The sequence below is a fragment of the Apaloderma vittatum genome, unplaced genomic scaffold (assembly GCF_000703405.1).
Source record: "Apaloderma vittatum isolate BGI_N311 unplaced genomic scaffold, ASM70340v1 scaffold42149, whole genome shotgun sequence".
NCBI classification, from domain to species: Eukaryota; Metazoa; Chordata; class Aves; order Trogoniformes; family Trogonidae; genus Apaloderma; species Apaloderma vittatum.
In genome coordinates, this window is record NW_009735395.1 from 9,369 (window position 1) to 36,365 (window position 26,997).

General features: G+C 44.1%; 2 protein-coding genes across 2 annotated transcripts; one reads left to right on the forward strand and one right to left on the reverse strand.

Moving 5' to 3' along the window:
• The first annotated feature begins 641 nt into the window (after positions 1-641).
• GHRH (growth hormone releasing hormone) lies at positions 642-3,788 on the forward strand. The gene is made up of 5 exons (XM_009876554.1): positions 642-721; positions 1,541-1,675; positions 2,572-2,676; positions 3,261-3,398; positions 3,725-3,788. Exons 1-5 carry the CDS (start codon positions 642-644, stop codon positions 3,786-3,788), a joined length of 522 nt encoding a protein of 173 aa, XP_009874856.1.
• Positions 3,789-7,845: 4,057 nt separating this feature from the next.
• RPN2 (ribophorin II) lies at positions 7,846-26,899 on the reverse strand. The gene is made up of 16 exons (XM_009876555.1): positions 26,864-26,899; positions 25,365-25,460; positions 24,510-24,685; positions 23,598-23,673; positions 23,071-23,205; positions 20,843-21,019; positions 20,330-20,448; positions 19,818-19,923; positions 17,375-17,466; positions 16,407-16,521; positions 15,532-15,726; positions 14,909-14,995; positions 14,266-14,361; positions 13,044-13,119; positions 12,169-12,298; positions 7,846-8,192 (listed from the first exon to the last, which is right to left on the reverse strand). Exons 1-16 carry the CDS (start codon positions 26,897-26,899, stop codon positions 8,183-8,185), a joined length of 1,722 nt encoding a protein of 573 aa, XP_009874857.1. The 3' UTR covers positions 7,846-8,182.
• Between the last annotated feature and the right edge of the window lie 98 nt (positions 26,900-26,997).

Consider the following 26,997-nt stretch of genomic DNA (forward strand, 5'->3'; position numbering starts at 1 on the left):
CCTCTGGGCCAGTACTACCCCTCCGCCCAGGAATTTTATTTGAATTTCCCCGTTTCTCCCCAATCTCTGCACAGCCAGCAAGGCAGTCCAGTTAGCTGTTACATACAGACCTGTGCCGTAAGCCACGTGAGCAGACACGGGTCCCTCGGAGAGCGGTGGGCAGGAGAGGTCCCAGGGGCTGGTCCCAGATGATCCCCTGCAGGTAGTGGTTACTTTTGGCAGCCCCTGCTAACTGCTGCCCGGCTTTTACCGCCTGTGCCACAGTCTTGGGGACTCACCTCAGCCCAAGAGCTCTCCTTCAGCTGCTGCAGCAGGACAGGGGGTCTCAGAGCGTGAAACCCTGCCGATCAGCTCTGCCGCCCACTACCAGGGAGGCACCAGCTCTCTGAGGGGTCACACGCAGCAACTGCCCCCAGGAACTGCACGCCTTGGGGAAGACTTTACCAACGTCAAGACACCTCTGCACTGGGAAGCAGCACGGCCACAAACACAGAGGCACGCTCCCAGTCCCTTCGCGCTGATAAGCGAGCAGGGGGACCAAGAATACAAAGGTGGCACTTGGCCTCTCCTCCTTGCCCTGAGCATCTCACTGCTGCTGACTCGGACTGCTCTGTGTTTCAGGTGACTCCAAAGGGTAGAAGATGCTGGAGAAGGCCACCCTGCTTCTACTCCTGCATTTAGTTGCATGCTCCATCTCCTCTCCTCTCTACCCAGCTCTCAGGTAAGCTGTCAAGTGCTTTATCCACACTGTTGCCCCCTGCCTCATCTCTGACCTTTGCAAAACAAGCATGTGCCAAATTGAGGCTGCTGGTACTTCTGAAACCCAGATGAACTCTGCATTGGTGAGTCTATTTCTTTGCCTTGGCTTAATTTTTTGGGAACGCTGCTAGCCTAGGGGTGATTTCCAAAGGTTGCAGGCACCTGATGGCATATTTCAGCCCAAACACTTGGTTTTAGAACTGAATGTTGGGTTTTATAAAGAGAAACCTGGCAATCTCCAGAGGAGGCAGCACCTCCAGCTTCATCATTGATTAAAATTTGTGCCTGCAAGCCACCTGCATTGAAGTCAGAACTGCAGATCTTCTTGTACATGAACTTAACAACTACCTATTAATATTTCAAGTATTTCCTTGCTGACTATTAGAAGTTGTAGTATTACTTCCTACCACTACAAATCAATGGAAGCACAAAATTGAGCACTAAATTCTATAACATGGATTTGCAATCTACCACAGAAAATGCTTTAGCCTTGTGCCAAAGCCATGGCATAATGGTACCAGAATTACTGAAATTTTGCTCTAGAATGCTGGGAGCTTGGTGAGGGCAAAGTGTGTTCAAGGCAGCTCTATCAACCACCTTCTCTCTGCTGAAATAGCTTCAGGACTGTTTCTATCTGGTGTGACTGACAACACTTGTGTTACTGATGAGATGGGGGTGGCAAAAAGAAAGAAAAAGCATAACGGGGAGCAGTGGTCAAGAAGACTGATGCCTTATGGGCAATTTTGCATGTCTCACAATATGCCTTGGGTTTCTCTTACAGGTACAGTCCAGGGCCAGTTGCTGGCAACACTGTGAACTTCCAGCTACAGCACAGCAGCCCACTGCAGAGCTATGACCCCTTGGCAGAGGAACAGGAGGAAGAGATGAGTTTTTTAACAGACCCCACAGAAAAGAGGTTTGTACCTCACCTCTCAGCCCTGCTGTAGCAAGCGTATGCTGGTCACGATCTTCCCCCAGCCCAGGAACAGACCAGAAGGTCACTTAGTCTCACCTGCACCACAAAGGTCAGGCTCCAGGGGAAGAACCCAGCTCAGTCCTGCAACCAGAGCAGAAGGTTGGGGCTGCACCAGTTCTCACCATCACCCTTGTCCAGAGCCACATCCTGCTGTCCCCCAGGAGCAGGGATGTACTGACAGGGGCAGGGTCACAGGCCCAGGGCTCCTGCAGGGAACAATTTTCCACTGAGCTCTGGGAATCTATCTGCACGGTTGTTAAAGCCTCTCCTTTCCAGCCCTGCCAAGAGATGGAGGATGGCTATTTCTGTCTGAAGCACAGAGGACTCATCCTTACAACCGTGGGACCAGCCAAGTGGCTTGTGCTTCCCTTGACTGTGGATTTGCAAGAGCCTGGTTCTAACCATGGGCTAGAGACCTGCTGGAGGCTCCTGCCACCCTGTTCCAGACACAGACCTCCCAGGAGGTGCCAGTGCTGCTGCCAGAGCACAGGAACATTCCAGCCCCAGCTCTGCCCTCTCCCAGCCTGTGGTTCTCCTCCTCCTTTCCAATGGTTCTCTGACCTCACCGTTGGTTTGCAGGCACTTCTCCTGATGTGTTTTAGCAAAGCCACGGATTAAAGGACATTTTATTTTGCCTGCTGCCTCTACATGAAGGACAAAGCTCCTTCAAATCCTTTTACCCTCCAGTCCAGTACCAAAACGTGTCTGCTATGGTTACCTGCCCTGGTATCAGCAGTTACATCTGGTGTATTTGGTCACCCGAAAGACCCATTTCTCACCTAGCAGGTTCATTGCTAGCTCAGAGCTCACACCTTGTGCTTGTCCTTCACCCCTAGGATGCAGCGCCATGCTGACGCCATATTTACCGACAACTACCGGAAATTCCTGGGACAGATTTCTGCCCGCAAATTCTTACAGACCATCATTGGCAAGCGGCTTGGGTAAGTGTTTTGCTGTCCTAGGTGTAACATTTTGCTTATTGCATGAGGCAGTTTCTTTCACACATACAGCAGAAATCCCTGCCTTTTAGTGCAACAGAAGCAATCTCTGCTGCTGTTCCACATCCTGAAGGGCATCCCTATGTCTCGGATTCCCCTAATCACAACTATCATTAAGCAGCCTAATTCTTTCCTCCAAGGCTGTAAGTGTCAGATCAGCTGAAAGCTCTATCATAATATCAACAAGCAATAATATTTGCAAATAACAATTACAACGATCATTCACTGGTAAGAAGCAGTTATTCCTGGCCTGGTTTGGACACAGAAAGTAGCCTCTCCACTACTAGTTGGTAGATCAGTGCTGCTACTAAGTCAGATCAACTAGTCAGATGTGAGCCAGCTCCAATCCCTTGTCCAATGCAAAAACAAATACAGCTGACCAATTTCTTTCTGAAATTAAGCAGAATGGCTCTAGGCTTAGACCCACAGCACATTCCCTTGCTGTGCTGCTCAGCCTGAGGCAAACTTTGAGTGAGGGACTGAAAAGCATCTCTGAAACAAAGATGCTTCTCATCTTTGTGTAATAGAAGCAGCGAGAGCAGTGTGGGACAAGGGGTGCACGAATTTCTGACAAGGCGCCAGTCTGACAGCATCCTGATGGACAGCGGCTACCACCAACAGATGGTACTACGGGATTTCCTGGGAGCCAATCTGCAGGATCAGCGGTAGGTGGGAATCAGTTCATTAGCTGCTCACTGCAGGAATAAGACAAGGTCCTTATTGCTGTCTGGCTTCCAGATGTGAAGCTACTGGATTAAAAATTAGCTTTCAGGTACAGTCAGGGAAAGAATAAAGCTCTCACACCTGACCCCATAACCCTTCCCTTTTGTGGGCAAGTAGGTTGCAGATAAGGAACAGCCACCCCGCACCACACTTCGTAGCACATCACTCTGCTTCTCAACCCCACAATTCAGTACAAGAGTGAGGGAAAAAGATAATTTCTCTCTCAATCCCAATTATGCCATCACTGTCCTATTCTCTTTTTCCACAGGCCTCAGGACATCAACAGCAGCCGGTTAGAAGGCTTTCCCAGCACCCTGGCTAAGCTCATGTAAATACTTTTTTTCATCTCCCCATGCTCTGGTGAGTACCATTCCCTGCTCAATTCTATACGTAACACACTACACCTGCACTGCTTAAGTAGTTTGAAGGCTCTCCTCCAGCAAAGCCAACTTCTAGTGCTGTCCATGAGAAAGAGTGCTTGCTGCAATTTAAGGGGAAAAAACCCTCCCAATACATTTTGTCAAGTACCTAAAGTCCTGTTAGTCTGAACACATGGACCATGAGTTTCATGAAACTGCATGTGGATGCCTGGGAACAGGCTTGCAGCAACCAAAAGCAGCCTTGTACAGCTATGTGAGACAGAGTGCTCGCGTGTCTAAGATAGGCTAAAGGCAGACAAAGGTCTTCCCCCAGGAGCAGAACCTTCCTCTAGATCCCTGAGACATTTCGTTTTCCCTGCACTGAGTAGGAGAGGAAATCTTACTGTTTTCTGTATCCCTCACTCCTGAAGGTAGTCACCTGGAACTTGAATTATGCTCTAAATCTTGCCAGCCCTGGAGGCCTGAGAGCCAGCACAGTCCATCCTTGGGAATACCTTCACTTGTACAGCCGTCAGTTGCCCTGTTCGAAGCAACCTCTTCTTACTCCTCTGCCCCACAGAAATTAAGCCTATCTGACCCTAGCCAGCACAATATAAGGGGTGTGGAGGGACCTCCATGCATTCTAAACAAAAAGGGGGCTGGGAAGATCAGAACTTTACATAAATCACGCTGACAGACTCAGCTGGGAAAGCACGGCATTTCAGCATCTCTCTTGCTTGACTTGGTTACCTTTCCACAAATTAAGGTCAGGCAGGCAAAGCCTCCAAAGAATGTGTGTGTGCTCACAAAGTTTTCTGATCATTCCCTTTTCTTCCTGCTTTTGTCTAGAATAATTCAGAGCTCAGGGATGTAACTGTACAGTAAGCCCTTCGCAGCAATGCAGCCATTGCCAGATGTGAGCAGCTGGAAACTGATGCGTACACTCCTCAGACCTGATCAAAGGAATGCAGTTCTGATACACCACTTCATTTACTTCAGTCCTTACAATTTTACTCCCCTCTCTAAATACTGGTCCATGTACTAAATCACAATGAAATACACCCCTGTGGTTTAACCTCAGGCTGCTTTACACAGAAAGACAACAACAACCAGCACACTTACAATCCCGGGGACACTAATTAAGGCTTGCACAGGAAAATTTCTGCCAAGTCATCATTCTGTTTGAGGGCCTGATTAATAAACATGAGGCCACCAAAAGGCACCTTTAGGCAACTTGGTAAATTGATTCCAGCCTCCTCTAAATAGATGCTGATGGCACAACCACACACACAGCTCGGATCAGGGCGACGCAAGACATGAATCCACACGTCTGCCACGCAGGAGAAAGGGTGCTGGGGGCTGCTGCTGCTGTCTAGCTTCTTCACAGAGAGCCCCAGCAGCAAAACTGAACTCTGAAAAGCTCAGCTACGGTTACTGCTCAGCCCTGGGGTATTCAAACTGAGGCTACAATCTGTTCTGCGAGAGTTAAAAAGAGATCCCTGCGCATCAGAGTGGGCTGTCGCTGTGTTTTAATTCAGTGTGGCATCCAGTGGCTCTGAACCCCACCACGGCTGAAGTTACAACTGTAAATGTTTTCAAGTAAGTTATTAACCCAGTGATCTCACACAGCTGCTTCGTCCCCTGTCACTGCAATTCCCTGATTGTTTGTGTAATAATTATGTCTTCAGAAATGTAAATAATGTCAGGATGGGGGCTGCTTTCCCATCGTTAGCAGGAAATAAAAGTTGTTCTAAATAAACCCATCCAACAGCAGGTCAAGATGGCTCTTTGTCTGTTGAGACATTAATTTCCTGATTCTGGGCCCAGATTGGAAGATCTTGCTTAAAGACCCTGGTCAGGTGGACCACGGATGATTCAGAGCTGTGCTAGCAAAGGCACCAGGTCCAGTTCCAGTACCTAAATACCAGGTTGGCAATACAGTAGTATGCAAACATACATTAAGGCCTCTGAAATCATCTCTCCTTGCACCCAAACAATTCCTCAATAGTCTGCAACAGATACTGTCTCATTCTCTCCTCAGGTGACTGTGTTTTAGAACGATAAGCTTCCGTATGCAGGGAAATCAGTTCACACTTGTCCCAGATCCCTGCAGATTACATCCTCCTTGTTCAGGTTTTACAATTCCAGCACTTTGAAAATGTTACTGACTGCCTCCTGGCAGGATGGGAAGCAACGAGGGGGATGCTGAGGGAGAGGAGTGAAGCTGTGACAGTAGCAAGTGCACTAACTGATAATCTGTCACCCTTCTGCAAGTAGGCAGCTGTCACAGTGAGAGAGAGGCCATCCTTGTGCTTCACAGTACAGCTGGACAGAGAACCCGTGAAAGAAAAAACAAACCCACTTGAGTAGCTCTGGTTCAAAATGTGTTTGTAAACCTCTTCTGTAACAACCAACACACTTCAAGCCATTAGGATTTACTGGCTCCAAGGAAGGGAATTACAAAAAACAGAGCAGCTTGCTAAGCAGTAAGTAAATATGGTAGCTAAAAAAAGCCACTGAAATTCTGCTAAGCGGTATACAACCTAAACACACGCTAGACTGGAGATTCCCAATAAAATCAAAAGACTCATCAAAAACACTTTGTAAAGACCTAAGTCTATATGAGTAAACAGCTGGGTAACTGCAGCTATCTGGAATAAGAGGGACTCTTTTGAAAGTTGAGTTTGAATCAAAACGAGAAAACAAATGCTCAGACGCTGGGAGATTAAATACAAACCAAATAAAGCAAACCAGAAAATGTCTGAGGAAATGACTAAAAGAATAAAAACTGTCCTAGCACAAAACATCAATAGAAATGAGTTATAAACAAAAGCTAGTAAGTGAGCAGTTACAAAATATGAGGCTCGAAAAGAACTCACTAGGGTGAAAAGGAATTTCAGGGTAAAGTACCACGAACAGTAGCTTAACTATTTGTTGCTTAAAACTCATTTAGTCCTGGAACATTTGAATGCAGCATGAGATCAGGTTTTTGAAGGAGTACAGAGGTCAAAGGAGTAGTTTGTTAAATCTCTGTGGTGTCCAATATAACGTTCACAGTTAACAAATGGGTAGGAACTGTTACGAAGAACAGAAACAGTGAGGTAAGTGTGAACAACTGCAGTGGGAAGAGGCAAGACAGATTTTATGAAGTGCAGTCATGTCGCACTTCAACACGTGAAGCTCTTTGGAGGATTTGGCTCCACATCCTTTATCCACATGCCTGCTCCTTGATCTAATTTTCTTGGATGTCCAAAAGACATTTGATAAAGTTCCTTTGCCAAAAGGCCTCTAAAAATCCAGCCTGACAGAGGACAAACAGAAGCCAACACACAGACGCAGGGGCAAGAGCAACTGTTAAATTTCCCATGTGGAAGTTGGTCATCAAGGGGATTTTGGCCTTTTGATTATTCCCATCAGCATGCCCTTCAATAAAGCCCAAGTCTGCTGCCTCAGCAACAAGTCTTGAAGGCCGTAATTAATTGAGAAGCTAGAGCTCAAGTAACTCAAAACGTGCCCACGTGGCGACCAGCAAATTTCTGGCATTTGCTTTCAGAGAAGGACAGAGGCGATCACCTCAGCCAAACCTGTTTTTTGAGTGCAAAGGTTACTTCCAGAGCCTGCAATGGCAGTGAGCTCACTTGAGGGACCCTCCAAACGTTCCAGGGTCAGGTGCAGGCACGAAGGCCAGCGCTGCAGCTGGCTCCCCACAAGGGCCAGGTCTCCTGGACTCCTTCTGCCTGAGCCCCGCGAGCCCACAGCAACTTCTTGCTGGCGCCAGCCTGAGCCAGAGAGAAGCCATTAGCAGAGAAAAGCAGACGATGGCGTCACACGAGGGACAGGCGGGAGCAGGAAGTTCTCCCCAATAAACACGTCCCTCTGGGAAAGGACATGAAAGAACAGGAAGCTTCACACAGCAATGACTCACACAGAAAATTGCCCACCAAAAAAAGCTCTTTCCACTCTCATGGGAGCCCAACTTTCAATCAAGAGCCTCAGAGACAGCCAAAACCCAAAATTCAGGATCATTCTTTCCTCTTTATTCACAAATTGAGGAGACAGCACCTGGGGAAAGGCAGAACTATACTTTCTTTTTTCCTCATTTTCTGAAGGAAATTCAAACATCCTGGGAGAAAAAAGGGAGGAGGATCCAGGGAAGAAAGGATTTTCCAGATTCATATGAAAAGCACTCAAATAGCATGAACACAACAACAAAAATCAGATTTTTAAAAAAGTATTACTGGCACCCTTTCAACTCAATACAAAAAAAATCTGCTTCTGCCTTCTTCTTCTATTCTTTCAGTTATTTATTCACTTCTGTTCTGAAGGCATTTGCTTTGTTTTTCCCCATTTCTTCCATTCTTCTGGTACTAGTGTGTCCTGGAAAGAAAAATCCAAAACATTAACTTGCTCAGGCAACAAAGCACTTCCTTGCACAGTAAACATGTCCCCAGACCCCTTCATTCTTTCTCAAAGGAAGGTTGTCAGATAAGCTTTTGAAAGGAAGCTTATCAGAGTGATAAAACCAGTGCTGCAATGGAATGAGGGACTGAATTCAGGGAGAATGGAAACATTCACACAAAATGAAGGTTAATTTCTGGTGCAAAAGAGATGAATGAGTCTTATAAGTTACAGGATTGAACAAAAAAGCAGGGATGAATGCAAAGTCTGCAGGTGCCTTAACTGCTCTTCTGCTTTAAAAAGGGCCAATCTATCCACTTGGAATCAGCTGGTCCATGTATGCACAAAGAAAAAATCTTCACATCTCAAAGAAGATGCAGTAGTCTAACATGGGCAGAGCAGACCCATCTATTTGGGGTCCTTTTCCATTCCAAGATGCCAGACACAGGCATAGCTATGTTTGCTGAGCATTTAACAGTCCAGCCCTAGAAGCTGGCAGTGCTACAGTCTTAACCAACATACCTGGGGCGTGGGAAAACCCAGCAACAAGGACAAATGCTTGTGACTGCACCTGGTAGCAAAACCCAAGTTATGGTTTGTGGATAATTAGTTGCAAGATCTTCCAGGATTACTTACAGCCCACAGGGAACTAAGCAGTTAAAGTATCAGGCTGAGAAACAGGAAAAGTACAATCCCTAGAGAACACACTCGTCAGGCATTAGGCAACAGGCTACTAAAAAGCTGAAAACCACTGGCCCAAAGCTATGGCAGATAGACGCGTTCAGGGATCAGAACAGCACCAGCAAACATGACCGGGATGCATTTGTCTACTAGAACAAGTGACAGCTATCTCCTGTTCCTCTCCAGTTACTTGTCACTGCTTGTTCTGCGCTCAAATACTTGAAAACCCTCCAGGGAGAGAAAAGACAGTAACAGGGCGGTGTTGTAGAGGACATGATGGCAAAATTCTCCACAGGAAATTTTCATGAAACCATCCTCCACACTCTCTGGTCTGCAGACAGGAGCTTGTGTCACAGAGCACATCGTTTCTGCGACACAGCCACCCACGCTGAGTCTGTTTTGTACCACAAAAAACTGAGTTCCGTTCTACGCTCTGCCTGCACGTGTGTGTGTGCCTGGAGCACTGACTACGAACATGACAGAAAACAGACACTCATGAGATGTACCAGTGCAGCACGTTTTACTGGGATGTCAGTCTCACCACAGGACTTCTCCCAGATGCTTTTTCCCTTCCCCAAAATAAAACCGTGCACTGAACGAGAAACGAAGCCACACACGCACATTCAGACTTGGGAAGCATGCAGAGCAGCAGGCAGTCCTGCCTCCTACACCACCATGGAAATAGCAAACTGGGACCTTACCTGCTCAGAATGAAAGGAAACAAAGGGCTTTGCACTGGTAAATGACAATGGAGACCTACATCAGATGGTTGCATTGAACGGAGCGGGCTGGCTGCTGCTGCTGACCGAGCCGTTGAGACCAGTTCAGTTTAATAGGAGGGTGAACCCTGGACTGGGTCATGTTCTCAGCTGCATGAGGTGGTGCTGACCTGGCTCTGCTGCACACAAAGCTCTCGCCACCCCAAGCGAGGACGTAATTCAGCAGTCAGAGTGTCTGGCAGCTGAATAACCAGAATACTGCGGATGGGGATAGGGAGTGCCAGCAGCAGGACGGGAACAGCTCAGGTGTCAGCCACTTTCATCATGTTCTCCTCCAGCTGGCATTACTGAAAATTTCTTTACAGGAACAATACTGCTTAAACTACGTTTATTTCATCACCTGACAGCCACTTGGTGCCCAAGACGGCGTATTCACACATGCACGTTACTACAGAGGCTTCAGACAATTAAGGAAATCAGACAAAGGCAATTTAGTCTCAGAGGACACGTATTGCTAATATGCAAACCCAGCTGTAGCCAAGGACACCCAAGGACTGATTTAAAGCCCAGTAAGTGACATTGGAAGGAAGCAGCTTCAGCTCAGGTACTTTTTTGTACAAGGAGGGAGCGATGAAGTGAAATGAAACAGGCAGCATGCCCAGGAAAGGCAAATTCCAAAAAGGCCCTTACTTCTAGAAGAGCAGGTCACTAGCAAAACCCCCTTTTACCGCAGCGTTCTATACTTTGCCAACCTACTGCTCTGCTCTGCAGCGATCCTGCCAAAAGGAGAGAGGAAGAAAAGGTTCAGAGAAGATAGGAAGGAGGAAAGCAGCCCTGCTCCAGGAATCAGAGTCAGTGACAGAAATGCAAGAAGCAAAACCAGGCCTTCTGGTAACTTCTGCAAAAAGATGGTTTATACAGTCCCCCTCCCCACCCCGCTAGCAGTGTCCATAGCGGAACAGCAGCTTTGCCTCCAAATGCAATGTAGTTAATCACCACTGCACTTCGACATCTGAGGCAGGCTACCAGCACCTTAACAAAAAGACGTCTTTTTGAACTTTAAAGTCACGTACAAAGGGTTTAACTTTAGCCTAAGGTAGAAGTTTTACTTTCAAATTTGCCATTGTAGTTGCAGCTTCATGTCATTTACAGTGAAAAGGCACACAGACACCCCCTGCAGTGTTTTGAAGTAGGAACCAACCACCTGCGTTTCTGAGCTAACAGAAGCCCTGGTTGAGCAAAGATACTTAGAAATAAGCTTCATTGTATTCTTTTCCCCCAAATCTGTATCCTAGGCAATTTGTAATTAATAATGATTTTATCACTACCCCTTAAATTAAAAAGGAAACATTCTTAAATAACATAACATGGCAACAGAATTCCAGTAGGATCTGTTAACAAGAGAAAGTGCCACTGGGAGAGGACTGGACACTCAATGGAGCAAGTCTGAGAAAGATGGGAGGATGGTATGGAAAAGGTTGATTACAATAATCATCCTCCCTGCTACAGCCATGCAAGCCGATCTGTTTTAAAGACAACAAATCACTGAAACCCTCTGATATTTTATTTCTTTTACAGCTCTTGTCCTGATTTTAATAGCATAATCAAAAAGTGAGAACCCAGGGATACCTATGCAAATAGGTATGCAAGGATAAACAGCTCCCAGAGGCTCAAAAAGGGGAAAGTAAGAAAACCACAGGTTTGATGGCAAAGCAGGTCAATAGGATCATCTTTCAAAGCCAAACTCTCCATTAGTACAGAAGGGCCAAAACTTAATTCTTATGTGGAAACCCTGTGTGGCAAAAATGAAAGAGAGGGAACAATTTAACCTCTAATTAATGCGCTGCATTGGAAGCTTGGGTCAGCAAACTGCCTGCAGGCTGCCTGAGCCACAGCACATTCCCAAGGCATTGCCTGGCAGAAGACACAAGTGCAAAAAATCAGTCCAATGCCAGTAGAGAAATGAATGCCGTATCCCTGACATTTACCAGAGTTTTCCTTCTATTTGCTTGTGTGTGCTGCCCTTTGTTGCTGCACGACTCCGACAAGCATCTGCTTCCCTCTTCTCTGTAATCCTCCTTTAGGCAGGGAAGGACAGCAGTAATACATCTCCGTCTCACCTTCCTCTTAAAACTTATAAGCACAGCGACAGAACGGTTGGGCCTCCTTTGCATTTACATGCTTTCATTACCTAACAATGCTGTAAGAACTTGATACATCATGTAGTAAAACAAATTTGCCACTTAATGCATCTTGTCGAATGTGTGTTTGCCCATGTAAAAGCACACTTCCCTCCTTCGCTCTCTCTGTGTGCCTGATCGCTTCAGCAAGTGACCCCGTGGGCTGCTCTCTCTGAAGGAGCCGTACCTCGGTAATGGCAGTTGTTGCCCCAGTCACTTGGGAAAACAGGCACAAAAGTGGGACCGAGCCCAGCCCCACACACAAGATTCAAGAACCAAAAGCAGCAACCATTGCTGTATCAGTTACTGACACACACATCTTCTCCTTGCTGGTTTTAAAAGCGCCTCTCCCCAGCACGTCCGGCCCTGCTGTACCTTTTTACTGCCTTCTGAGCTAGCATCCTGTTGCCTGCCAGGAACGTGACACCACCCAAAATGGCCAAGTACTTCAGAGTCTGGAACATGTTGAGCTGAGTCCAGTAGACATACATGAGTCCCAACATCGCTGTGGAAAAAGACAGAGATCATGGCTGAAACTGCATTTCAAAGACCAACTGTTCGTTATCCTCAGAGCCAAGGAAGAAGGCATCTGGGTGTCAATACTGGAGAAAAACAGGACGCTGATGCCTTGCAACCAATATTCATGTGGCAGAATTATGGGTATATTATAGACACTAAGGGCTATTAAAAGGAGGATACTCTGGATTTCAACAGGAGATATTAACCTTTGCACACCTGTAGGAGCTTACGGCTTTATAAAACTTCCAAGGAAATTGGCTTGGATTAAGCAACATGCTGTTATTTGGGAAACAGTGGTTGAATTTCTCCCATCCTGCTATGTTTTGAAATTCTACCAAGACAGTAAATAACTGCAACCAAGGGTGCAATAGTCTCTCATTGTAAATGGCAGTCCCCCAGGTTTCAATTCCCAAAGAACCTCCCTGCTTACAAAGGACAAACACGCAATAAAGAAAGTGTGACCTCTGGCAATAAGAAGTTCTATTAAGTACAGATAAATCGTGTGAGAGAGGAGCCCGGATAATGACGGCTCTTATAAGCTGATGGCCAAAACAGGTTTATCGTCATATTAACAATCATGAAAAGCAGGAAGGCAGATGAAAACAAGAGAACAAATGTTATGCTATTATGTCATTATAGTTAATAGACCACAAGCCCATTAAGCACCAGGGCACTCATCTGTAACTCCCAGGTGAGAAGGTCAAACAGAGCAGAAAGCCTCTGACACTTACCAGCATGTCCCATGTGAAAAACAATGGTGCTGGGAGCAAAGCTGAAGTTGGAGATGTTGGCACCTATCTTTATCCACTAAAAGGAAATTAAAGAAAACCTGAGTTACGACAGCCTCATAAACAAAAGCTTTTATTTTAAAGTTCAGTATCTTTCACACCTGTTTGCTTTAAGTTCTCCACTGAATACAATGCATTAGCTACAGAAGCACCTGTTTAGTACAAGAAGACAGAGCAGTAATTTTGCTAGACAGCAGTGCTGAGCTGCTTTAGTGAAAACTTCTGTTGCTTCTGACTGCCCAAAGGCCATTCATTCCTCAATCACTTTTCCTAAACTGACCAGAGGGTATTGCTCCAAATCTATGTGTTCCAGAAAAACAAACATTGCTATTTCTATCCAGCTGAATTAATTTCAATTAAAAAGACAAAAAGAGGTAAGTTTCTAGTTTTGAACTCAGCAAAAAAACTAGCTACATATACAAGATGTTTGCTCTTAACAACTTCATTTTTTTCAGAGCACCAAAAAGACAGACATAAAGGATGGGAAACAGGAGCAGCAGCAATGAGGTATTTCATTAAAGTGCCATCCACATCTGCATTGTGAACTCCAGAGACCAGTGGACGTGACCAAATGCCAGTGAGACCAGCTAATGGGAAATTACTGCCAAGCAACAAAGGGATCAGTTTCACCCTTCGAATAAGGAGTAATTTAACTTGCCTAGATGGGATTTGGCATTGCATTAAGTTCAAAACACTGATCTGATGATACAGCAAGTACAGTAGATGTTTCAACTGCAGACACACAAATACCAATTATGTCCATAAATAGGAATTGATCTGAGAGGATTAAGTAATGTTGTGATGGATATATGGAGTGTGAGGCAGAATTGTTGCTTTTTCCTGTGGAAGTCTGATGTTAGTTTTAACTTAACCTGCCCTGTATTTGACATCCCTTGCAAAAGCACACTGGAGAAACTCACCCCACCTACTTCTCCCTAGCAGCAGTGCTTTTCTGTTTGAACTACAAATTCAGAAAGAACACTTGATGAAAGAGACAATACCAGCTCAGTGCTCTGCACTGACACTTGCTCGCTATGACTGCAGTGCTGCTGTGCCAGTCATGATTAACTAAGAGCTTTAACTCAAAGTTTAGCTGGCCAACCTCCCAAGTGACTTTGGACTGCACAGAAAAACATTTTCTTCTTCTGTGGTCCAGTTCACTCACCAGAATGAGCAGCAAAAGCAGGGGAGAGAGAATCAGTGCTGTGAAAGTGTTAGATACCACAGTGGGAGGCCTCTTCTCCGGTTCCCTGAAGAGGTGCTGCAAACAAACAAAGTCGGCCCATAAGCAGGAGTGTTCAACAGAGCAGCTTCTCAGCTCCCCAGAGAACCAGCTGCAGCCCTGGTGCTGCTCCCAGGCTTTCCTCTGGCTGATGAGCATTCCTCTTGAGGCAAAGACTGATTCTTTAAAGTAGCGTCTACTCCAGTCTCTGCACATTTAATCTCCTGCACGGTGAACTTTCCCTTGCACTCAGAGAAGTACTTGTTGGCTTGCCAACACACAGACGGCTGGAATGGAGCGGAGAGCTTGCTGGGGTGCTCACCTAGTCACATTTTCAAGTTTGAATTTTCTCAGTGGCACCAGTCGCTCTCTCACAAGTAGGACAGATACCTTATTTATTCGTACTCGAGAGGGCTGCAACAAATTTCTTTCCATTAAGCAGAAGGTCTTCCTTTCATTATATAACTGACATAGTATTTTTTTTTTTAAATGAGATGACTTTTCAAAAATAAATTGTAGTAAGAACAAATGATACTAGTAGGACTAGCCCCCCATTTCTGCACATAATACTTGTTTTTGACTGTACCTGGATTTCAGGTTTGGGAACAAAGAGGTTCTTTGATTGGACTGCGGATGGTGCATCCTCTTCTGGGAATTTGATAACAACATCAGCCTAAAATAAAATCATGCAGCTTCATAAAGTTTGATCTTAATGTATTACAAGTTTTATAAAACCTATTCCATTACTATGGTCTATTTCCTTATTTGCCAATCTATGACTGACATGATTTTTGAAGGAAACTAAGAAAAAGCCACAGATTTTTTTAAGAAGCAATTTCTCCTAAGCAGTAGCAAGAGGCAGTAATGCCATTCACCCCTCACTAAGAACCGGACTTACTTCCAGCATAGCAAGCACAAGAAGACTAAACCTTGAAGTGCTTACTGTGAAATTACAGTCAAACCCATGCACGTTCTGAAGTTTCTGTTCTGCCACATGGTGAAGTGAACATTCATTTCTGTCTTGCTTCAATGCTTGCTTAAGAGCTTAAAACGAACTGCAAACCTTAGAGCCCATAAACAGCCAAAAGAACTCTGTTTCATTACAAAACCCAAAAACATTTGAGCTTTTCTCTTCCAAGCTTGCACTATGCCCTTCTGTTAGACTGCCAGTAATCTCAAAACCACATCACCACACTTCCAGCCACATACCACATTCCACAGGATTGGATTTTCCAGAGTGGCATCTCCAATGATCAGGTAAAGAGTGTAGGTACCAGAGGCAGAGTCAAATTCAGTCTTTCTTTCAGAGGTGTCCAGCTCAAACTTGTAGACATTCTTGCTATCTGGTTCTGCAACAAACACCACCTCCTGGCCAGTCTTCTGGTTGTGAAGTCGCACAAAAGTCTGAAAGTAAAGGTTGTAACACGTCTGGATTATCTTGCAGTGCCTTTACAAATGCCAGCAAAATGAGACTTGCCCTCAAATCAAAAAAGCAAAACATTAACAAAAGTTGGATGATAAACTGGGAGCCTAAGTGTCTAGTTCCCTGCAAATGAGTGAAGTTCAATGGCTCTTCGAGTAACTACATTAATGTGGGACCAAGACCGCCCAGTGGCCCACCTGGAGCACTGGGCAATACACTGAGTACTACTCCACAGGGTACACGCAACAGCACACAACAGGAATGCACACATAGATGGGTTTGGTTGTTGTTTGTTGGGTTTTTTCCTCCTTTTTTTTTTTTCCTATTTCATACAGAAAAAAAGAAAGTCTCCATTCAAAGACTTTTAAAGCAAGCAATCTATATTAAAAAAAAATAAAATCAAAAGTGTGCTTTTACAGTACTACCTACACTCATTTTGTCAAGTTAAATAAGACGCAGTACCAGAGCCAGAAAAGGCTTCATCTAACATACAGCCAAAACAAATGAACTGAATCCACATCCCATCTACCAAGATCAGTGACCTTCCATGGTCCATGTCAGAAACATAAGGCTTCTCAAAACCTACCAAACCTTTTCAAGAGCAACTGTCACCTCAGACGCTTCAAGATGGACACCGCAATGACAAAAAATTTGTCCTAACCTGGTGAGGGATGAGTTCAGCTCCACTGTTCACATCTATCAGTTGGAAGGATAAAGCAAAGTTCTGATGGCTGTCAGCAGTGAAGGAGCCCTTGGCTTTGGCTGGGTACGCTACCCTAGGAGGTAAAAAACAAACAGAATTGAGGTGATCTTCCAAGAAAAGGCCTGGCATTCAAAGAAATCGAGGCATGCAAGCCTGTCTAGCACTACTGCAGTCTGCTCAGCACAGATGAACTACTTTATCAAAGTCAGGTGAACAAACACGTCTTTCTCTTCCACATAAATTTAACTAAAAGAAATTAATGGATTTTCTTTTAGTAGTATTTTTGTGAGCTATATATCTTGCCCATGTTTAAGTAAAACAGATGTTTGTTTTAAGGTTCAAAGGAAGGTTTTGCTAATACTATGCCTCACATTCCATTTAGCCAAGGCTACGTTACAACAAAAGGTGTGATGGCAACAGAACAGAAACACATGTTCAAACTTCAGCACAGGAAGGTTGTTTCAACACAGGGGGCATTAGTGGGCCATGCAAACCAAACTAAATTCCTTACATTACATTCTACCTGATGTCAGTTAGAAAAATGATAACATTAAATTCAAGTACACCTCTCAAATACAGCATCCGTGTTGCTTCAGAGCATCTCTACCAGAACTCAGTAACACCAGAAACATTAACGTAATTATTTGAGCTTGCTTTCGTTACGGAGAAGTGCCAACAAAGGAAGAGAAGACTCAGGCTGCCTGGCTTCTGTTCATATTTATTTTAGTATTAAGGAAAAACACCTATCAAAATAATCTGTTTTGTCCCAATGAACTCACAGGTTTGAGAGAAACAGCACAGCTACAGCTGTGTGGTTATTCTGATATAATTTCCTCTGGTTTGACCAAAGTAGGTAAAGCTCAGACAACTTCCAGTCTAGAGCCAGAGTTGCCCCTTAAAATTTCGCGCACATTGAGTTGTTTTACCTGGTTGTTTTTGGCGCAATGCTCTGATCTTTATCCACAGTAGAAAGATCTACATTGGTAATCCCAACTTCCGTGGAAACTTTTACTTTCAGCTGCAACAAAACACAACAGAAAATTACTTAGAACACTCTACATACACTAATTATGATCAGAAGCTTTAGCTCTTCTGTCCTCTTCCCCAAAGAGAGCCTTACACCAGGTGGAAGACAGAACCTAACCGGAACAGAAGTATCTACAGCAACTTATTTTCTGGCAAGGCTCCTGCACCAATCATTAACTCACACTCTTCCTGCACAAGGAGCCAGCTCTGAGGACACCGACTTCTCAGTCATGTTGGCATCAGCTGCTCTTTGGAAAACTGCTTTCAATGAAACACTCCAACTACCCAGATTCAACCAGTTTTCCTTCTGAGCTAGCAGCAAGTAGCTATTAAAGACTACATCACGTATGACACAACTTAAAACCCCACATGTGCGTGTGTACTTCTGCCTACTGGATAGCAATCTGAGACGAGAGAAGTCTCCAGACAGCAGCCAGTTATGTCTCTGTTGGCTCCTAAAGCCTAACAGGTTTCTCCTGATTTTATTATTGAGCATTCCCGCAGACATGCACTTCGTTCAGCAACGTTTCCTTCAGAGTCACAGCACTTACCACCTGGGGCAGGGCACCGTTTATCACACTCCTCCGCACGAAGTGCAGTGGAGCAGAGAAACTACTTCCTGCCCTCTCGCTGGTCCCAAACCAGAGCCCATCTCGGCAGTGAGCCACGGTGGCTTTTACTGCCTCCAATCCCTCTCTCCAACACAAGCAGTTACTGCTGTCTGTAGTTTTTAATTAGCGCGTTTGTTCTCACAGCTTACAAATGCTCCCCTGGAGAACTGAAGTTGCACTGCCAAGATATTTTTCATCACATACCACAATTTGTTATTATGGGTTCGCTCATGTGAACCAGCCCCACACCCTCACCCTGAAAAATAATTTGCAGAGAACCTGTGGGAAAAACATGTGAAAACATAAACCAAAGTATTCAGGTCAGACTTCAAACACAACCACCTTAGAAGCTCCTTCACAACAAAGAGTGCAAGTTAAGATAGAGGCTACCCCTGCAAACAAAGCCATTAATGCGTAGACGATTCAGACTAACTTTACTAAAGCCTTAGCTTGTTCCAAGGTGGGGGCAAAGAAAGGTGGACTAACGAAATATTAATTTTGAAAAAGTTACGTGAAGGCAACTCAGCGCTGCTGCACACAGCCCCTCCAAGCGAACAGTACACAAACATCTCTCAAATATTTTAATGCCAGGAAATGCAGTCTCTGCCAGAGTAATAACCCACTGGTTTAGCTCATTACTGTCAAAACGATGGTGCATTAAGGACAATTAATGCTAATAACAGTAAGAAAAAAAAAAAAAAGCAGCTCCCCCAGCAGCCCTCCCCCCTAACAATGTGTCATGTTAGAAGCAGGTCACACAAAGCCGCCGCAGCGTTAATACATTCCTGTCGGTACCTCTGTGTGCCAGCAGCAAGCTTAAGCAGGAGCACTCAGTCCCCTTCTGACACTCCTAAGTGCCATTACTACTGCAGTGACATCGATTTGATACACAGAGCAAAGGTCAGCAGTTGTAAATAAGGGTCTTCACTCCAAGCTGACTAGGCTGGAAGACTTCAGAAGCTGATCTCTCTCCTTAAATAGGTGATGGGGGCAAAAACTAACCCTGCGAAGAGACACCACTGGGGAAGAGCATTCTCAGCTGTTGACACTGAGGTGACTGTACAAATAGTTAGAAGTCACATTCTTCTCACTGTAAAAAACTCAAAGAAAGGAAAACTTTGAGTGTTTATATAAAACTCTTCTTCAGAAATGTGTGGTTATAGCAGCTTTGGCCATCAAAAGTGGGGAATGCACATACAAAATGAAGACTTCATCTGCATTTGCTTCGGTCACTGCTTCTCCACTATAAAAGCATCACCAGGAGACACCGTTAAGGAGAGACAAAAGACACCCTCAACTTTCTTTTAGGGCTCTAGAGCTTATATAGACAGACAACAAAAAATGTTCAGCTTTCATACATCAGCCAATCACCAAGCAACTACTAGCCAAGCCTGGAGATTTAGACTCGAATCTCAAATGCTGTGAGGAACTAACATCCTTAGTAATCACTCTTGCATAGCTACTTTGGGCTGCCACATAAACACTTCCACTGTTAGCCTCTGTCCATACGCTGTCAGATCAGCATCTAAGTCAGTGTTGAAATTTACACAAATCTCTTTTGATCATACAGCGTTACTTACTGGCCATAATCCTGAGTCAAAATCCAACGCATTAGAGAAAAACATGTGATAAAAATGCTATACAACTGGCAAAATCCTTAACAAGTATTAATAAAAAAGCAGTTTCACTGAAAAGACATGGAATTAACATGCCACCAAAGAAGCACACCCACCTCAACTTTGTTGGCAATAAATCGCTTATCTCCATCAACACTGATAGAGAAATCATAATACCCACTGGCAGGTTTCACACTCATGAAGTTCAGCTCAAAGACGTCTCTATAACAAAAAAGTGCAAGGCATTAAGCACCCTCAAGGGCACTACTAGCAGCCTACAAATAAGCTCCTAAGAAGTCTCCAAATATGCGAGATTAAGCGGGCAACCAAAGGCAGCACAAAACTAACATTGCTAAGTGCAGCAGGAAAAGAACTCTTCGAAGTTGCCCTAAAGTCAGGAGAACATTAGAGTTTTCCACTTCCAAATCAGAAGAAAAAGCAAGAGAAATTCACCAGCAATACCAGATGTGTTCAGTCACCCACTACCAACCAAATGCAGCTGCAGCAATTTGAGTTTTCCAATACACAAATATATCTCAGGTGAAAGAACACATAAGGAAAATGAGTCCAACATTGTTTAAATAACACCTATTTGCATCAAACTTTAAAAATAAGATTATCTTCTTACCCTGACAGAGCAAATGCTGTCTGTTGAAGGACAGTGGCTTTGCTAGATGCAGCCTTGGCATAGTCAAGCTTTACGGAAGCTTGAGTCAGTGGCTGTGACATAACATCAGTCACTTGTAGCTGCAAGAAAAAAAAAACAAACACAAAAACTTCTGTAGGCTCACTGTCCCAGAAGGAATGCAGGAGCACAGATGACTCACTACCCCTCTGTATTATACACTCAGTGTTTTCCCCTGCCCAGCACCTCAGATTCACCAAGTTCTTTCTAACAAAACTGGAGAAGCTGAAGTTTGTAATCAGCAGAGCTGACTTCCACACAGTGCCTTCTTGAGGTAGTGTCTGGTAAGCAGAATTTCCTAAGAATCACTTCTTAAACCCACTAAAAACCCCAGATCTACTGGAATCTGAGTCCTGGAGCAAAAAATAATATACATCACCTTACACAGTCAGCCCAGACCTACAATACTAAAGACTGAGCAAAGAGAAGAGTAAAGATTTGGGGTTAAGGACTCACCCTGAGTATGGGCTGATGGTGAGACACGGCTGAGGGCCCATCGGGGACAATGATGACGGGTAAGTGGTAGCGGTTCCGGGATAAAGAACCTGCAGCACAAGCAATGCTGAAAGCCTCTGAGAGCGTCTCAAAGTTTTTCTTGCTAAAAATTGCATTCATCAACTGGATAATTTGATCCTGAAAGAAGTAAAAGCAAATCATATAAAAGAACCAGCAGCCTACCACAATATTGCAAAGATGGGCTCAGTATAATGTTATTAATAAAAACACCATTCATAAAGACTACTTAATTTCCCTTTTGCTCTAAAAATAATTCAAGTTATGAGGTAACCCCAAATTAATTATCTTTTGAACGTCACATTAGCACTCTTGTTCTTGGCTGGGAAGTTCAAACCACAATTGCTGTAATTGTGCTAAAAACTCACAAAACCAGAATTTGGATCTACCTCTTCAAACTTCTGTGTTTGGGAATAGAAGATGCCTCCAGCTCAACTATCCAGACTGTGCACAGCTGCAAAAAGACAAATTGGCTCCAGAAGCCACACAATTGTCTTCACAGAGTGGGGAAGGACTAGGCTAGATGTCCTGGCTACCTGCCAAGCAGCGAAGGCTACGGAGCGGTGATGCGAAGCATCCGAACGGCTCTGGAAGGAGCCAGTCCAGACCCACACAGGCTTATCCTCTGAGGCTCAGCAGCATCCTCAGGCTAAAGAGGATTAGCTTTTAAGCAGTACCACCAGGAGCAGAGAGCCCGCCCTGGGATGTGCCAAAGCTGATTTGCTCTCTCTGAAGGAGGAGCGGGACTGCATCCCCCAGCTGGTTTTGCAGTCTGACTTCATAGGGGTTAGTGCACTGGCGCCACACTCCACAGGGTGTGCCACACTATTCAGATTCCATCACTCCCTGCTAGTCTGGAAAGCAGAGGGACCAGTTACCTGTACTTTTATCCAAGCAAAGGATTGAGGGCTGAATTCTAATCAGAAATGGGAATAACCAAAGACAATCCCAAATAAAGCAACAGGCATACAACTTTGTAACCTACAAGGAATGCTTTTGAATTAAATCAAGCGCAAGTTGAATTTTCACCCTTCTGCTTGTATTAACAAGCACCAAGATACAGCACAGCTAGAGAAAGCATCCAGGCAGATGCTACAAAACTCCTACACAGAGCAAATCCTCCAGTAGTTTTAATTTATATGGAGGGTATGGCATAGGTCCAGACCCTAATCAGCAGCTCATATTCAATTAAATTGCAGGGCGGGGGGGGAAGTGACTGGCTTTTTTTCAAATACTACATGTTAATTTTTAAAGAGAGTTTTGAGGCACTCTCGCCATTCACAAGAGATAAAGCTTTAAGCCCCAACAATAGTATTTCTGACAGCACAATTTTGAAACAACTCTAAACAATTTTCCTTAATTGGTCCTTTTTTAAAACATCATTTGGATGCTGACAGTTTGAATTGTGTGTAGCAGAATCACCATCTCAAAAATGACATCAAAATGACTTTGCATTAGTCTGTTTGGCAGCAGCATGGAAGAGAGCCAGGAATGAACTCAGATGTCTTACACTGGCTTCTGCCTCAAGCCTGACACTTTGGCTTGTGTTTTAGGAGGCTGCCATCCTCAATCCAAAGCCCATCTAAGTCAGCTTATTGGGCAAAAACCCCACTAAGTGGATAGCTTGCAGTAATGATTTCTAGCTTAATCAAGCTCAAAAGGAATTTCCACCATTCTATTTTAGACACAAGTTCTTCCATCTGGATTGCTGTAGGCACATTGCACTAATGCTGCGCGCCTTTCGGGCACCCCAAACTAGGGCGCCTGCACTTTCTCACAGGTAAATAACATTTGCAAAACACTTTGAAATGCTGGAAAGTACTAGACAAGTGCCAAATACCAGAACAAACTCTGAAAAGAGAGGGTTTTCTTTTTCACCAGCTTATCTCAATAAACAAAGAAAAACTAGACCTCATGTGCAATTTCTTTCTGTACATTTGAAAAAGAAAAAAACAAACCAAATTCAGCCTGTGATCCTGAAGGTGGAATTTCCTCCTAGATTCTGTTACTCAGCATTCCCTCTGACATGACCCTTTTAATCAAGTGTGTGCATTATTTTTGGAGTAGAAATTCTACCCAGTTCTATGAGCCTCTTGCACTGCAACGACAGCGACCAGGCAGACGCTTTTTGTGAGCTACAGTGTGCAAGGGAGGAAAAGGCAGATCCAGACCTCCTTCATCGCTGGCTCCGTACCCACGTGGTCTGACAGCTTATAGGCAGCAGCAACGAACAGTGCAGTGGTCTCGATTCCTTCTTCAAACTGCAGGTAAACTCCACCCAAGTCATCCAGGCGAGCCACGAGATCCTGACAGAAAGTTTATAAAATTTAAATTGCGTTTTCGTAGATCCACGGAAGTTAACTCTACTCTTAGGTCTGTAACCAAGAGTATCTGTATGCAAATGCTGATGTGTTTTGTGACAGTTACTTAGAAACAGGATGAAAAAGAAACTTTCAGCCTTTAGTGGATTTAATTATATTTAAAAGACATGACTTTGGTTCAGTCCACTGTGAACCAGTTAAAAGTCCAGTTTAACAGTTAAAGCCTGCTTGCAAGGAAGGGCCAAGCCAATCCACAACATGCAGGCAAGGAATTAGTCAGGTTGGTTTTTCACTTTGTGTTTCACAGTAATAAACCTTTTAGTACTACAGAGGTCTAACAAATTCCAAAATAATTAGAGAGCACAGCATGTTCCTACCTCTATCTCCTCAACAATGCTGCTCAGATCTGCCTGCTGAGACAAGTATGATGCTGTCTCCAAAGCCTGGATGGTTCTTAAACAAGAACAAACAAAAGCAAACAATTGTATGATTTTTCCTTCCTTAAAAGCCAAACATTTTTAAAATCAAAGTAACTGCAGTTTTGAATGAAGTGTAAAACAGCTATTACTGCATCCAGTCAACATAAGACAAAGAATCTGAAGTGACTTAGTGGAAACTCAGAATCTATTACAGAATGCCACTTCAGTTGCATGAATACTGCCATAAACTAATGGATTCAAAGGCAGAGAAGAAACCACACTTGGGCCCCTGCACAGCACAAATTCCCAGACCTGCTGCTGAGGTTCCCAAGAATACGTTTTTCATTGACAAACGAAATTTTAAAGTTTTTAAGGAAAGCTCTGTTCTCTTCTTTCTCAGTAAAATTACTTAATTCTTTGGTGATAAATGGCAAGATTCCTTCTGGTAAGTGGAATCTTTTTTCTACCTCAAAGTACGGACATCCCAACGTACAAACAACAGGGCTGAGGAAGAGCATCCAGTCTAGTGCAACTCTGAGTGACACAGAAGCATAGTTGGATATTAAAGTAAAAAAATTGTTGTGAATCTTTTGTCTTTGGGAAATGTCCTCTTTACTGACCGTTATTCTTGAATAAAACAGAATGCACAAGCTCATTTGGAAAATCGCGCGGAAAAATAACCCCAAAATATATTTTTCTTTCCTCCAAGGGACAATGGTGAACTGAACAAAGACATCAAATAAAAACACAGCACCTGCTCTACTACATCTACATTACAACAATTAAATGAAAAAGTACCTTTTACTCCAAAATCCAACTGCCTAGAGGATAAACATGTAACAATGAATCACTTTTGTCCGAAAAACTTACGCCAGTACATTTTCTTCTTTGCTCAGACGAGCAGTAAGAGCACTAAGTGCTTCCTGAGATGCTAAAGGAAGGCCAAAGCCACTCAGGGCCCCGACGGCGTGGAAGATCTGGGTGATTGAGGAATCCTCACTGACAGCTGCGAGCAGCAGCTCTCTGGTCTCATTTGAAATGGTAACCTGAGAACAAGAGGGAATCGGTTGATTCACGTTTGAAAAGACAAGGCCCTCCAGTCATCACCAACTTCCTCCTGGAGCAACACAGTTGTCTGGTGAACAGCTGTAAGCTTTTGAGAAAAAGCTCTCTATCACTCATTACCTTTTAGTTTAATTGCTTAAATTCCTAAGTTTTGCTGTCAACTATCAATCAGTCAGGATAATCCACAATTCAGATTTATCCCAGTAACCTGTTATTGCTTTTCATCTTGTGTCACATCATTGTGCAGCAGTGATGACACTGATGAAAAATGGGGCTTGGATAACCCACCCACAACTCCGCACAGGTGCCCTGTGATGCTTCAACACAGGGTTTACAGCCAAACAGTTTATCTTCCACCCAAAGAGTTTTTAACTGCCACAGCTGCTGTGAATTCCACTGAAATGTGCTGGCTTCTTTTTTCTCAGCCACCAACACACAATCAAGAAGAACACGCCAGAATTACTCTGCACCACATAACTGCTTTGTATCTTTACACTGTGCCTTGTATAGAGTGCTCCCAGACACTTCATACATTAGCTACCTAACAGACCAAGCCACTAAAATAAATTAAAAATAGAAGTTATGCATAAAATAAAACCAAGAAAAAGACTGAGGTAAATATTTCCTCAGTAACATCTGGCTTCGGAGCTCCAGACTTACCTCACAGCCAGAGAGGACCCGGATGGACTGTGCAGCATAGAAGAGGGAATCAACACTGCTGGAGTCCACGTGAGATTTGATGAAATTGCACGCAGCCTGTGAAGAAACAGGAGTTAACTTAGAACAACGGTCTTCACTTAAGCCATTGAGAGATTTAAATAATACTCTAAGACAATTTCACGTACGCTGCCGTGCATTTTTATACTGAAAAGAAGGCAAATGGAACCACTTTTTAATGTCTGCAATCCAACAGAGCCTAGAATCCCCCAGATCCCACTTTGCTAAGTCTGCATGGAAACAGAGGTGGCTCCTGCTAAAAGAGGCAATTTTCACACAAACTCTACTGCAACCAGAATTAACTATAATGCCTACCAAAACAAAAGTCCCATGGGTATATTTAGTATGGAAAATCTTCCAGGACAGAGAACAGATGAACAGAAATTCTGTGGGTGAGCTTCTTCCCCAGCTGTACATCACACACAACCATTAATGAATGCAAAATATATAATTGCAAAGCATACAGAGAGAAATGTCAAATAAGCACCTACAGTATAAAGGCAAGTAATGAGACTGTCAACTAGATAAACGGATCATTAAGATTCCATTTAAACCAGAAAACCAAGAATTTAACTGCTCATACAAAGATCACTGGGTTTTGAGTATGTGGAGCACAGGCCTTTACCAGCAAGATGGGATTTTCGTGCTATAGTTACCTGGGAACACCAATACATCTTTAAGCATTATGCCCAGCTATTATTTTTACTACCTTACATTTTAAATAGCCTCACCTCATGTAGAGGTATGCTGTCCAGAAAAAAGTCTCATCACCAACCTCAAGGAGTAAATAAATAGTTACTGTAACACCTCCCATGAACCTCACGGATAAGAGTTTGCGGTGCAAAGGCATAACATCCCAAAATAAACTAAGTACAAATGGTTTAGAACCACTGAACTAATTGCATTTATGAGGGAAGAACAAGCTTGTGATTACAGCTTTGGTGCACAGGTAAGCACACACGTGCATATAAGCAGGTTGTTACAAGCACAACTTGTAACATTTAACCTAGAAATGCTTAAAGCATCATGCTGACACCACAAGCCTTTGCTTCTAGTGTGCACACAAGGGAACAAGTTGTATATAAAAAAGTATCAAGATCACGTGACTTGGCTCAATTCAGTGAAATGAAATAATTCGTTTAGCAGGACAGCAAAGCAAACATGCCACAGGCAGAAATCTTTTCCACAGAACAGTGACTGACAGAGTAACATCACAAGAGGATACGGAGGAGTGAGCTCTGAAAACATGTTTTAGATCGAAGCCTGGTGGAAATTTACATTTTAAAGTAGGTATAAGGCAGTAAGTGTAAGAGAGCCTGTGGCCCGTTACGGCCAGAAGAAGCAACTGATTCAAACCGCACATCTGGAGGATGATCAGTCACCACCAGGGACTCGCTCCGAGACCTGCTAAGGAGACAACGCACGTTTTACGTTGCCCTCACGGTCCCGCCCAAGCACGGCTCCTCAGACGGGCCCATCACGCCCCGGCCTCAGCCGCTGCGCCTGCGGCTCCTCGGCACATCCCACCGCTCCTGCCCGGCACAACGCGGCGGCGGAGCAAGGCCCGGGGCAGCGA

What these genes read in the sequence shown, in the direction of transcription:
- RPN2 (XM_009876555.1), bottom strand. Translation starts at nt 26,899, where the DNA reads ATGGGCCCGTCTGAGGAGCCGTGCTTGGGCGGGACC. An exon ending in AAAGAAGAAAATGTACTGGC is followed by an intron (nt 23,674 to 24,509) that starts GTAAGTTTTTCG and finishes TTCTTGTTTAAG; the next exon opens with AACCATCCAGGCTTTGGAGA. An exon ending in TTATTGCCAACAAAGTTGAG is followed by an intron (nt 17,467 to 19,817) that starts GTGGGTGTGCTT and finishes GTTTTGTTGCAG; the next exon opens with CTGAAAGTAAAAGTTTCCAC.
- GHRH (XM_009876554.1), top strand. Translation starts at nt 642, where the DNA reads ATGCTGGAGAAGGCCACCCTGCTTCTACTCCTGCATTTAGTTGCATGC. An exon ending in ACAGACCCCACAGAAAAGAG is followed by an intron (nt 1,676 to 2,571) that starts GTTTGTACCTCA and finishes CTTCACCCCTAG; the next exon opens with GATGCAGCGCCATGCTGACG. An exon ending in GCCAATCTGCAGGATCAGCG is followed by an intron (nt 3,399 to 3,724) that starts GTAGGTGGGAAT and finishes CTTTTTCCACAG; the next exon opens with GCCTCAGGACATCAACAGCA.